Genomic DNA, 12,660 nt, shown 5'->3' with positions numbered 1-12,660 from the left:
GCTTCATCAAATGGATTAAACTCTGTCCGGGTGATCCGTACAGGCTCCCAGATTGTTGGGTTTACATTCCACATTGCGTTACTCCCTCTTTCAAGCTCCATTGCTTCTTGTCTCCGCTGTGCCCGGCAAGAGACGCCTGGGCCCAGAACCGCCATGTCTTCTTCGTACCACACCACCCACTGGCTTTTTGGGGTGGGGGTCCTCGTCTCCAGTGCTCGTCCTTCCGACATATGGGAGGAGGTGGCCGGGCTGGCACCCACCAGTAGGTCAACTAAGGCCTCTTTTGTCAGTCCCTGGTAGTTCAGGCCCACGTCTCTGAATCTCTCCTGTAAACTGGATACAGTCCAATTTCTGCACTCACTCTGTGGGTGGTTCTCCATTAGGTTACACTCTGTTGATCCCACTGCTTGCCACCAGTTGTCACGGGGTCCTTCTCCGCTACCACACAATCAACAGAACTAAAGTATAGTAAACAATTCCATGACCTTTATTTAGGCAAAAATACGAAAGGTCCCTATACGATCCACCACACAAAGGATAAAATAGTCCAGAACACGAATGCAGTTCAGTAACAGGATAAAAGTCCAACAATCCAGCAGACAGAGGATAACATAGTCCATATACTCTTCTTTCTCTCTGAGATGCTGTGAGCACATCATCATTCCACACAGGACTGATCAGTGTCTCACCTCTCTGATATTTACAAGTCTCCCTCCTCATTCACAGGTCAGGAGGGGGAAGGTCTCAGGGGCTCATTGTTTCAACAAGCTAGGTCAACATGTCATTAGCATGCAATACAGTACTGTGGGGGCTGATATCAGTTGGCAGCAACAGCCATTCATCAATTAGCAAATAACTCCTTCTACAAGAGAACACCATGAAAATAAGCAAAATAGAAATATACACAAAAATGATACCCACATAGCATATCGCACCAGAAATTCAAGAAAAGATAAGGATAGACCAAAGCCAAAAATTCAAGAAAAGATAAGGATAGACCAAGGCCAGACTGGCCATCAGGAAATTCTGGCAAATGCCAGATAGGCCAGTCCAGCCATGGGCCGCATCAGCCAAAAACATCAGCGCCGTAGTGCATCCTGTTAAACACAGCGTAGCAGTGAGCCATCAGCTCCCTGCTCTGCGACCTATTCAGTCTGGCCACAGGAGGCTTCTGGTCTACCAGAGGTCAGCGCCATCATGGGATGAGCTGACATCACTACAGCCATCTATGTCAGCCCACAGTCTGCAGCGGAGGAGCGCATTACCAGTCAGCATGGATGAAAGGGTGAGGTGAATGTTAGTTTTCATGTTTGTTAGCTTTTTCATCCTGTGACTGGCACAGGTGATGGATAAAGGATATTTTTACTTTCTTATACAAGACTTTAGACAAACAACATAAAAAAGAAAAGTAATCACCATCCTGCCAAACCCTCCGGGGAGGGGGGAGATATTAAAAGGAGGCACAATAGGAATCTGTATTAAAATGAGGCGAAAAGGAGTTAGTATTAAAAGGAGGCACAATGAAGGGGAGGGGGGAATTTTTGAAACAAGGTACATTGGGGAATCTTTTTTACAAGGAGGCACCATCGGAGGGGGGGTCATTTTTTATAAGGAGGTACGATGGGGTTATTATAATAGAGAGATACATGATTATTATTATGAGGCATAGTGGATATTATTACTATGGGATACTCTAAAACATTAATGCGGCACATGGGGACATTATTACTGTGAACAGGCACAGAGCGGGAGCATTATTGCTGTCTAGGACACTGGTTATAGTACTGTATGATTTGAGCAGAGGTGGCGGGAATGTAAAGAGGAGGCTGGAAAAGCAGTCAGTAAGCCTAAGAGGTCTCTGTGTTACATTCTGCCTTGTCGAGTCATGGATGGAAGAAGAGGTCATTGCGATCTGGGCATAATGGAAAAGGGAAAGTGAATTACCACGATCAGCGAGAATGTACTGTAGTGAGAATCACTGCACACATATCTGTACAGTATTCACATATATAATCTGCAGAGCCCTGGTGTACAACTGATATTACCATTACATGGACACTGGATTTTGGTAATAAGGCTCTTGGTACAGTCATGCTTGGTAATGACCAGTATGGTGGCATTACTCAATCACTGTTATGTGGTCAGAGTGTGGCGGTATTATTGGTACCATTAGACTTGCAGTAAATCTTGATTTCCTCCAACTTCAGTCATGGTTACATTTGTAATAGAGACCCCAATCTAGGGAAGTGTGTGTGTGTGTGTGTGTGTGTGTGTGTGTGTGTGTGTGTGTGTGTGTGTGTGTGTGTCATGGAATTACAGGCTATATATTCACACAAGAAGACGGCAAACATTACTAACACATCTCATATCATTAATATGGGCCTACCTCACAGTTTTTAGATTCTTGTTTGCTCTGTGCTTTCTTTTCACCTTTTTTGTTTTTTTCGTCTTGCATATTGGTGTTTTTAGACTTGTTCTTAGTGTTCTCATTCTTCTCATCATTGTCCTTTTTATTTGGGGGATTTGTGTTTGGCTCCCTTAAATCTCTTTTATTATCACTATCATTTTTAGGATCCTTTCCCGCTTGGTCTTTTTTGTTTTTTCTAGAATCATTTTTAGGATTGTTTTCATTTGTGCCATCACTGGTGCCAGGCGTCGTTTTCTCTTTTCGGTCATCAGCTTCTTGTGCTGCAACAGACATTTTGGTCGAATTATTATTTTCTCCCATCAGGTTATTGGTCGCATCCATATTTTGTTGATCCGAGTTATTTTCACCAGGGGAAATATTCTCCTTCCCATCTGTCAATCTGGACTTTGGTTCATTGGGTACAACGGTCTCCATCAACCCGACATTGTCCTTGTTTTCAGATCCCTCAGTGCTAGCAGTCCTTTTTCCTTTTTTACCTAGACCAGTAGTTAGAACTTGAGACTTCTCTAAACTGACCTGATCAGTGAGTTTGCCCTTCTTGTCAGAGCCCTCAGTGCTAGAAATTTTATTTCCTTTAATATCCGGTCCAGCAGTTAGATCTTCAGACTTCTCTAAAGTGACCTGATCAATGACCTTGTCCCTATTTTCACAGTCTTTATTGCTTGTGGTTCTGTCGTTTGCCATCATAGCAGAGCTAGTAGTCACATTTTCAGATTCTACTGTGCTTCGCTTCTCATCTGGTTGACTCCCGTCATGAGATTCGCTTTCTTTTAGTTTCCCTAAAGTAACTGAATTACTTGATATTACTTGGTTCTCAGTACTTTTTGTCACCTTATCAGTCAGTACCTTCTTGCTGGACTCTTCGTTTCCCTCTTGTTTCTCTGAGTTCCCTCCCTCATGTTCCTGTTCTGTGGTTTCCATCGATACTTGTATTTCTTTGGTTGTTTGCTTAGATTCCTTTATCTCTGAAACTTTCTGTACAGCTGATGTGACAGAGTTGTTTTCGGCACACACCTCGAGGCTCTTACATTCACCTTCATCACTAGTACTATCAATATCTTTGGGTTCGTCCAATGTGGCGGGAAGAGATGCAAATTCACTGGAATCTCCTTTCTTCTTCTTTTTCTTGTTCCTTTTCTGTACAACGTAGAATTATAGCACATTTCAAAAAGTTTTAAGGAATACAAGATATACATTTGATTCTTAAAATTCATATGTCTTACCTTTGGTTTCTTGGCATGATGTCCTAGGCTGCTCTAGAACAATGCGATGCTTGCATCTTCATCATTACCCGATGTTACTTACTTAACATCTCCTAACTCCCATTACTTTTCAATGTTTTAAACAGCCCCTTATGATATAAAAGGTCTATAAACACTGCTCAGATATACTTCATATCTTCTCCTTTCCATAAATTACACTGATAATTGTACAGTGTGAATGAAGTGGAGAATTGTAGATAAGTGATAAAAGTTGTGAAAAGTTTGAAATCTTCTGTTGCAAACGTTGTGATAGGCAATTTTGAAGTTTACCGTATTTTCCTGACCATAAGACGCACTTTTTTCCCTCCAAATTTGGGAGGAAAGTGTGAGTGCGTCTTATGGTCTGAATGTAGCATGTGAGGAGGGGGGGCAGCAGCAGAGTGGGATCGCACTGTGATCCCACTTGCAGGAGGCAGAAAAATGTCCCTGCTGCCCAGAATCCAGGGCTGGGAAACCATGTGGTCCCCATGATTAAGTGCAGTGAATATTCATTAGCTGCTTCCCCGCCCACCTGTCAGCTGAGTGGGGGGAGCAGCAAATGAATACTCTTTCACTGAAGCACACATGGTTTCCCCAGCGCTGGGTTCCTGCTGTCTGGTGGAGGAGGCAAAAGCAGGGTCTGGGGTAGACAAGATCGCTGCATACCTGCCTGGGCTGGATGCTGAGTGCTGGGCATAAAGACCTGTGTGATGTCATTAGTGGGCGGGCTGGAGCATCACATGGCAGCACAAAGCCCTCCCTCTTCTGATGTCATCACAGGTCCTTCAGACTCCCCACTAGAATCAGCAGCTTCCTCTTATGACCTGTGCTATGGAGAGGCAACAAGAGGGAGAGCTCTGTGTGTGCAGTCATGGGATGCTCCATGTGGCTGGCACAATTAAAAGGTTAGTCTTTACAACACACAATAAAGCACTCTGCCACGCCTGTGTTGAACTATAACTCCCAGCATGCCATAGGATCTGCAGGACATGCTGGGAGTTATAGTTCTCCCAATGGGATCTTAAAGCAGCACTTCAGTGTTATTTTTCAGTTCTGGAGTGGTGCTTTAAATATAAGCCCTGTGCCCCCATTCTTATACTCCCCCTCCAGCATCTTCATACAGTACTTTACAGACACCACACTGGTCCCGCAGCACCATCTTCTACCCGCAGCTTCCAACATAACACACTATTATATATAATAACAACACATATAATAGTATGTTATTCAATTTTACCAAAATTTTTTTTTTTTTCGTTTCAAATATTTTTTTCCCTATTTTCCACCTCTAAAACCTGGGTGCGTCTTACAGTCTGGTGCGTCTTATAGTCCGAAAAATATGGTAATTTTTTTTCTCTATGTCATTTCAGTTCAACAAATTTATGTTTTGATAGATTGCAGCCTCTGAAAATGTCCAATGCCTAATACAAATGTATATTTTTAAAATGTCTTTATCTTAACTTGGGAAAAGTTTCATGTTCGTAATTTGAATAAAAAAATATAAATTATTATTATTATTTTTTTTACTTTTAATTTTTTTTTAGTCCTGTAGTCTTGAAGTATATACAAAGAAAAAAAATCACATTCTCCTAAGGCTGGAATTCACAGGAGAACCATAATGGCAATGACGGGAGCCTTTAGCGGGACCCCATCAACACATCACGTGAGCGCCAATGTATTCCTGGAATGAACACCCAGGCAAGATTGCGGGGCCAAAATGCGGCTGGCAGTGATTGACAGAATAGGCTAAATAGTTAACAGCAGCAATTGCTTTTTGCGCCGATCGCTGAAGTTAAGAGGCAGATGGCGGCTATTTAACACAGCTGTCATCTGCCCCGTGTGTTGCAGGCTCAGCTCCTGCGACTGCACCACACACCCTGACTCGCTCCATCATATACATAACTATCATGGCGCGTTAAGAGGTTAAAAGCTAACATTTAAGTGATGCACTTGGTCTGATACATCTCTAACAAACAATTAAACATACTGGGGCTTATTTACTAAGCAAAGCAGGAGAAATCTTTTCTGCCTTGCACCACATTTATTTGGTCTTTGGATCCATTTTACCACATGCTCCGCAAAGATGGATGGCCTATAAGGAAGTGGGGTGTGAACTAAAGAGCAACCCCGTGCTCCAAAATTGCACCACAATTTTGAGTAACCTACAGAGTCAAAATAAGTCAACTATGAGATAGCTTATACTAGGCTCGACAGCCTAAGTTATGAAACCTTCAAAGTTATCAAACAGCATAAACCACTGTGATAAATCTGACAGATATTAACACTTTACTGTCTAAAAGTTAGAGCACGTTAGTAAATCAGCCCCTATCAGTGAGGTCAGATCAACAATAAATTCATATATCCAATTCAGCCTGTATACATATACACAGTGAAAGGGATATCAGGGTCATTATCAGGGCTGTGGAGTCAGAGTTGTGGAGTCGGAGCCCATTTTGGTGGAGTCGGAGCCCATTTTGGTGGAGTCGGAGCCCATTTTGGTGGAGTCGGAGTCTGTGTCATGGAAATTGAGGAGTTGGAGGTTTGGCTTACCGACTCCACAGCTCTGGTCATTATGGCTCCTCCTTTCTAATGCTCATTCCACACAACATGACACGTTTTCATGCTTTACTGGATGTACTTTTAAGCGTCAGACAACTGATGTACGTAGAGTATCTGATAAGATTTGGGTTGTGAGACTAGCATCTTCTATTTTCTGTGTGCAGTTGAATTATCGAGCATCTACCCCATCGCAGGTGGTGAGTAGCAATCGCCATTCTTTTTCTATATTGTATAGTGAGAGAGCAGCTAATCAGTGGTGTGGGCAGGGTTATAAACTGTGACTATATCATAAATGCTGCACCCAGTAAACTAAATGATACATCGCTGGAATCAGGGTTTCTGCCCTTACCTCATACTGTCAAATTATGCAGCAAAAACCTGCTTATAGATTCCCTTTCATACAAAATCAGTGTCATTTAGTCAGTGAAGTTACATACCTTCCTCTTCTTGGTTGGTGGACCAGTGTCCCCCAGTGACCGGGGCTCATCATCAGTTATTTTTATTTGATCGCTACGGGCAGTGATGATACTTTCATCTGAAACCAGTTCTTTCCCAGGCTCCAGGTTATCCTCATTTTGAGAGGTTTCATTCTTGCTTATGTCATCTGTAGAGAGTATTTTATCACATTACAACACATAGTAGATATGTAATTAGGTATACTATAAGACAAATATCATACAAATGATTGCAAATAAGATATAAATGCATCATACAACTAAAGATGCAAAATGCCTCTGCAGAGAGGAAGAGGGCTTAATGCTAGTTTCACCTCTTGCAGGCCTACACAACACACGGCCCTCCAGGCGATGTTGTGCGGCCCGTGGAGCTGTCCGGAAGACGCCTCTCCATTCTTCCTATACCCAAATGTATTCGAGTCTTTCAGACGCAAATCCATTTGAACACTGCGGAGCCGAGACTGGAGCAGAGCAGAGCGCGTCAGTCCCTCCAGGTCAGCACACTGCTGCCAAGGCCACACAGGCTGAGGAGACATCGGACACTGGTAAGATCTCCAAGGAGGAGCTGAAGATTAATGGTACGTGCCCATGATCAGGAATAGCAGCATTTAGGATGCAGCTCACCAGTGCTGGGTCCAAAATGCTGCATTCTACGATACAAGCATAGTGGAGCAGAGCCATTAAGGGCGGGGTATGTAAAGAGGGGACGGTGGGGGATAGGGGCAGTATGGGGAGGATATTTTGTGCTGGAAGCACAATGAGAGTCAATTATTTATTCAGGGGCACAGCATAGGAGATATTTAAATTTATGGAGCAGTATAATGATACTTTTAAGGGCACTGTAGATGTGCTGCTGAAGACAGTGAAGAGAGAAGTCTACAGAGACAAGGTTTGGGTGTCAAATCTCATCATGGGGTTTGGATAAAATGGAAAAGAAAAGAAAAACAACTTCAGTCAATAGATGTCACCTATAAGGTACCTGAATATAAATATTTGTGATACTGCAGGTGTCTCATCAGTACTGTGGTTCCTGTATGGTTCACAGTGATAATGACTTAACAGCAACTCCCATCATCTCCTTACCATTGGTTATGGACATACTGGGAGTTTTAACTTCATGCAATACAATTGCATATGGTGCTGATCTCACATTGCAATTGATCGCTATACTAAGCTTAGTGATGTTTAGATGTACTGACGGTGTTTCTTGTGCTGCATTCATATTACTGACAGTGGTTCTAACTACATTCACGTATCGATGGTGGCTCTGGTACTGCATTCATGAACTAATGGTGGTTCTGGTGAAGCACTCATGTACTGACCGTGGTTCTAATCTTGTACACATGTAGCAATCCATAGCATGTTTAATGGTTATGTTAAAACGTAAAAATCCTAAAAACGTAAAAGATTTGCGATTATGCGGAGGATTTGGCGAGTTTCTGCTTTAAAAACTCAGTTTCAGTTAGCTTGTGTTCACACAGATTTTTCCTTTTTTTTTAGCAGAAACTCAACAAATCCTTCTCAAATATTCAAAACATGGCTCTGGTGATGTATTAATGTACTATCGGTGGTTCTGCTGATGTATTCATGTAATTACCCCTATAAAAATTGTGATTGGTTCAGAATGGCAATGTGGCCTTTGGACCAAAAAATGTTGTGCACCCCTGACCTATTGGAAATAACAATCCTACTTGCAGTAGGTGACACTGGAGTTCAAGTCTTCTTCCTCTCTGAAAAGGCAATTTGCATATTTACGGTAGTTTCCTAGAGGAGTGTTACATAGCCTATATGTCTACTTACACTCGCGTGTCAAGCATTTCACTCTCCACAAGATGTTTCCCCTTGTGTGCCCACAATGAGATTTTGACGCTTAGGGTAGGTGCACACGTTCAGGATTTTTTGCATTTTATTCGCGTTTTTTCGCTATAAAAACGTGAAAAAAAACGCATACATATGCCTCCCATTATTTTCAGTGTATTCCGTATATCTTGTGCAAATGTTGAATTTTTTTCCGCGAAAAAAAATCGCATCGCAGAAAAAAAAGCAACATGTTTATTACATTTGCGGAATCGCGGGGATTCCGCACACCTAGGAATGCATTGATCTGCTTACTTCCCGTATGGGGCTATGCCCACCATGCGGGAAGTAAGCAGATCATGTGCGGTTGGTACCCAGGGTGGAGGAGAGGAGACTCTCCTCCACGGACTGGGCACCGTATAATTGGTAAAAAAAAAAAGAATTAAAATAAAAAATAGTGATATACTCACCTTCGATGGCCCCCGTCATGTGACCGCGACGTCATCGCAGGTCCTACACACAAACCAACAGCTGAGGAGATCGGGGGCCATCAGAGGGTGAGTATAACCTTTTTTTTTATTTTTTTATTATTGTTAACATTATATCTTTTTTTTTTTTAATCAGATATTTTTATTGTGCATAAGAAAGACAATAGTATCCACTCAAATAACAAGGTACATTTGTGTTTTTGATTTAACAAGAAACAACCCCTCCCCTCTGAAGACCAACACTAGCCATACAATACTCTTGGAAAGAAGAAAATAAACATTACATACATATTATACTATTAGCATCGTTTTACCACAATCCCTCAATTATTCCCGTCCAGCCATGGCTGCCACAGCTTTTGAAAAAAAACCATCCTATTCCTCTTATTATATATACTTTTTCTGAGCTGGACAATATGATTCGCTTGCGCAATAAACTCTCGTCTGGTAGGAGGTTCCTCCCTAATCCAATACCTTGCAATCACCTTTCTCGCAATGAACAATAATCTAGCAATTGCCATTTTGGCAGTTTCGTCTGCCAGGATTTCCTCCACATACCCAAGTACACAAACCACCGGATCCCTGGGAATCTTACACCCATAAATCACCCCGATCTGGTTCAGCACCACAACCCAGTACGCAAATAGTCTGGGACAAAGCCATAGCATGTGCAATATTCCCGCCTGAGACTGGGAACATCTAGGGCACCCAGAATCAGCTGTCAACCCAGCTTTAAATAACATGTCAGGTGTCCTATAGGCCCTATTTATCACATACAGTTGTGACAATCTCCCAGGTTCACTCATCGACAACTTGGGTACGTATTCTAAGATAGACTCCCACCTATCATCATCTATTTCCCCCAATTCAGCCTCCCACTTCCCTCTGGCCTTAATAGGGTAATCTATTAGAAAGGCGTGTAGCAAATCACCATATACTTCGGATATTGCCCCCTTTGTTCCATTGTTATTTAGTATAAAGTCCAACATTAGATCCCTCTGAATCATTATAGGCCCTCTCCTTTTTTGTGCCTGAAATGCGTGCTGAACCCGTCTGTATTGATACAACTTTAACTCTGGGAACCGAAATTCCTGCTGCAGCATATCAAAAGATTTAAGACTCCCATTATGAATCAACTGACCTATCAACCCAATTCCTTTTTCCCTCCACTCTCCCATTCCTTCCATATGATTGAATTCTTGAAAAGAGGGGTTATCCCAAATAGGTGAAAACTCCGTAAATCTCACAACCCCCCTTATTCGTTTAAGCGTCTGCCATACCTTATAAATTAAATTTATGGTGTGAAGACAAGTTCCCAATTTCTTAAATAGTCCTGCTTCTAGACCCCGGCACAAGGGCCATACGCCAATAATATATACCAGACTACTATGACCCTGACCTTTCTCAAGCCCTTTCCCCCATCCCCCAAGATGCTGGCTCTGCGCAGACAAAAAATATAACCAGGGATTAGGCAGGGCAAGTCCCCCTTCATCTTTAGGTCTCTGCAGTATCTCCTGCCTAATTCTCGGACTCTTCTCACCCCACACCAACTCTCCAAATAATGATCTTAGTCTACGGAATCAGGTCAGTGGGATCCATACCGGAGAATTATGTAAAATATACAAAACCTGTGGCATCACCACCATCTTGAGGAGATTTACTCTACCCACCACTGACAAATGCAACTTATTCCAAGCTGAGATTTTGGCTTGTAATTTGGTTATTAGTGGCTCAAGATTAAGCTCCTCAAATCTTGTTAAGGGGAGAGACACCTGGATCCCTAGATATTTAAATTGTGAAACCACCCTTAATTTTGTACCTTCTTCCACCTCCCTCGTACAATCCACTTCTCTATCCACCTGTAAAACACTTGATTTATCCCAGTTGATAATCAACCCTGAAATTTGCCTGAATCCTTCAATTAATATTACATTTCTTAAAGGTTCCCCAGGACCCTCAAGAAAAAGCAAGATGTCGTCGGCATACAGAGCAACTTTTTCTTCCATTTTCCCATACACAAACCCCTTTTCTGTCTGTGACCTTCTAATAGCCGCTGCCAGAGGCTCCACCGCTAGGGCAAACAGCAACGGAGACAACGGGCACCCCTGCCGCGTACCTCGAAACAGTTGAAAGCCGTCTGACAATGCATTGTTCACCCTGATTTTAGCCACTGGAGAGGAGTATAGAAGTCTCACCCACGATACAAAAACTGGCCCAAACCCACAGCGAATCAGCACCGACCACAAGTATTGCCATTCTATACTATCGAAGGCCTTATGTGCATCGAGGGAAACCACCACCCTCCTACCAGCATTCTCCGCCGGTATCTGCATATTGAGAAATAGCCTTCTCAAGTTGATGGCAGTGGATTTATTAGGCATAAAGCCCGATTGGTCCGAGTGAACCACTTTTTCTATTACCCGAGTCAGTCTGTTCGCCAAGGCTTTAGCCAAAATCTTAACATCTGTTGTTAGGAGTAATATCGGTCTATATGACTCCGGCAACCGTGGATTTTTATCGGGTTTAGGAATGACCACAATAATGGCCTCCCTCATGGAAGCAGGTAATATTCCCCTCTCCAGTGACTCCTCAAAGACCCCCAACAACCTGGTCAGCAACTCCTCAGTAAGGACACCATAGATCTCAACAGGGATGCCGTCAGCCCCCGGAGCCTCCCCCCCCCCCGCCATGGACCCCAAGGCACCCTCCAACTCTTCCACCGTAAGCGGCCTATCTAACCAATCTCTATCCTCAGCTTCTAGTCTAGGTAAATTTGCCCCATCTAGAAATCTGTCAATTTCTCCTTCTCTCTGCCCCATGTGTGATGAATATAATTTGCTATAAAATCCCTTAAATCCTTCCAAAATTTGGGCCCCCTGTGTTGCAATACTACCATTCTCTAATTCTAGGGCATGTACATGTGTCGAATCCTGCTGCGCGGACGCCACCACTGAGAGAAGATGACCCACCCTCTCTCCTTCCGCGTAAAAGGCCTCTCTTTGGAAAGCTCTCGCCCTCTCTGCTTTGCATAAGTGTAATTTGTTTACCTCCTCCTGAGCCATCTTCATACGATTCATGGTGTCCTGTGAGCGCAAATTACTCAATGCAGCCTCCGCTGCCCTCAATTCCTCCAATATCGCTTTGTCAGATTCCCTTGTTTGTGTTTTATGTCTAGATATCTCTTTAGATAATATCCCCCTCAAATAAGCCTTCATGGTATCCCAAACCACATGTTTCGCTGCACTACCATCATTAAATTTAAAGAATTCCTTTATCTCTTCCCCGATCTTTCCCATGTCAAGAAGTTGTATCCAGAAGGGGTTAATCTTCCAACCCAATTTAGCCATCTCCCCAAGGCCTTCAAATTGCAGTGTTACTACCAATGGACTGTGATCCGACACTACTCTAGGCATATAGTCTATCTCCTGCACCAACCTATCCATTCCTTCATTACCCAGGGCCATATCAATACGAGATAGAGAACCATATGTCGCTGAGTAACAGGAGAAACAGTATGTATCAGTATTCCGCACTCTCCATAAGTCTTTCCATGCCACTTCTTTCAAATAACTGCCGAACGCTGTCACATTCCCCTCCTTCCTCAACATAGCATGCTGCCCCTTATCCCGGTGATCATTAATAATATTGTTGACATCTCCTATTATGAGCAATGGAACTCCTCCCCACCTGCC

The 12,660-nt window shown here is 43.0% G+C and overlaps 1 protein-coding gene across 1 annotated transcript in view; it reads right to left on the bottom strand.

The window, feature by feature from the left end:
• RNF213 (ring finger protein 213) overlaps positions 1-12,660 on the bottom strand; it is a 244,566-nt gene that overhangs the window by 220,938 nt on the left and 10,968 nt on the right. The window contains exons 3-4 of the mRNA XM_077266309.1: positions 6,666-6,832; positions 2,387-3,565 (exon numbers count right to left, since the gene is read on the bottom strand). Of these exons, the coding sequence (XP_077122424.1) occupies positions 2,387-3,565; positions 6,666-6,832 (1,346 nt within the window). The remainder of the gene's footprint in view (positions 1-2,386; positions 3,566-6,665; positions 6,833-12,660) is intronic.

Source organism: Ranitomeya variabilis, chromosome 5, assembly GCF_051348905.1.
Source record: "Ranitomeya variabilis isolate aRanVar5 chromosome 5, aRanVar5.hap1, whole genome shotgun sequence".
In the NCBI taxonomy this organism is placed as follows: domain Eukaryota; kingdom Metazoa; phylum Chordata; class Amphibia; order Anura; family Dendrobatidae; genus Ranitomeya; species Ranitomeya variabilis.
Note: the sequence above shows the minus strand (reverse complement) of the source record. Positions and strands in the feature narration are given on the sequence as shown.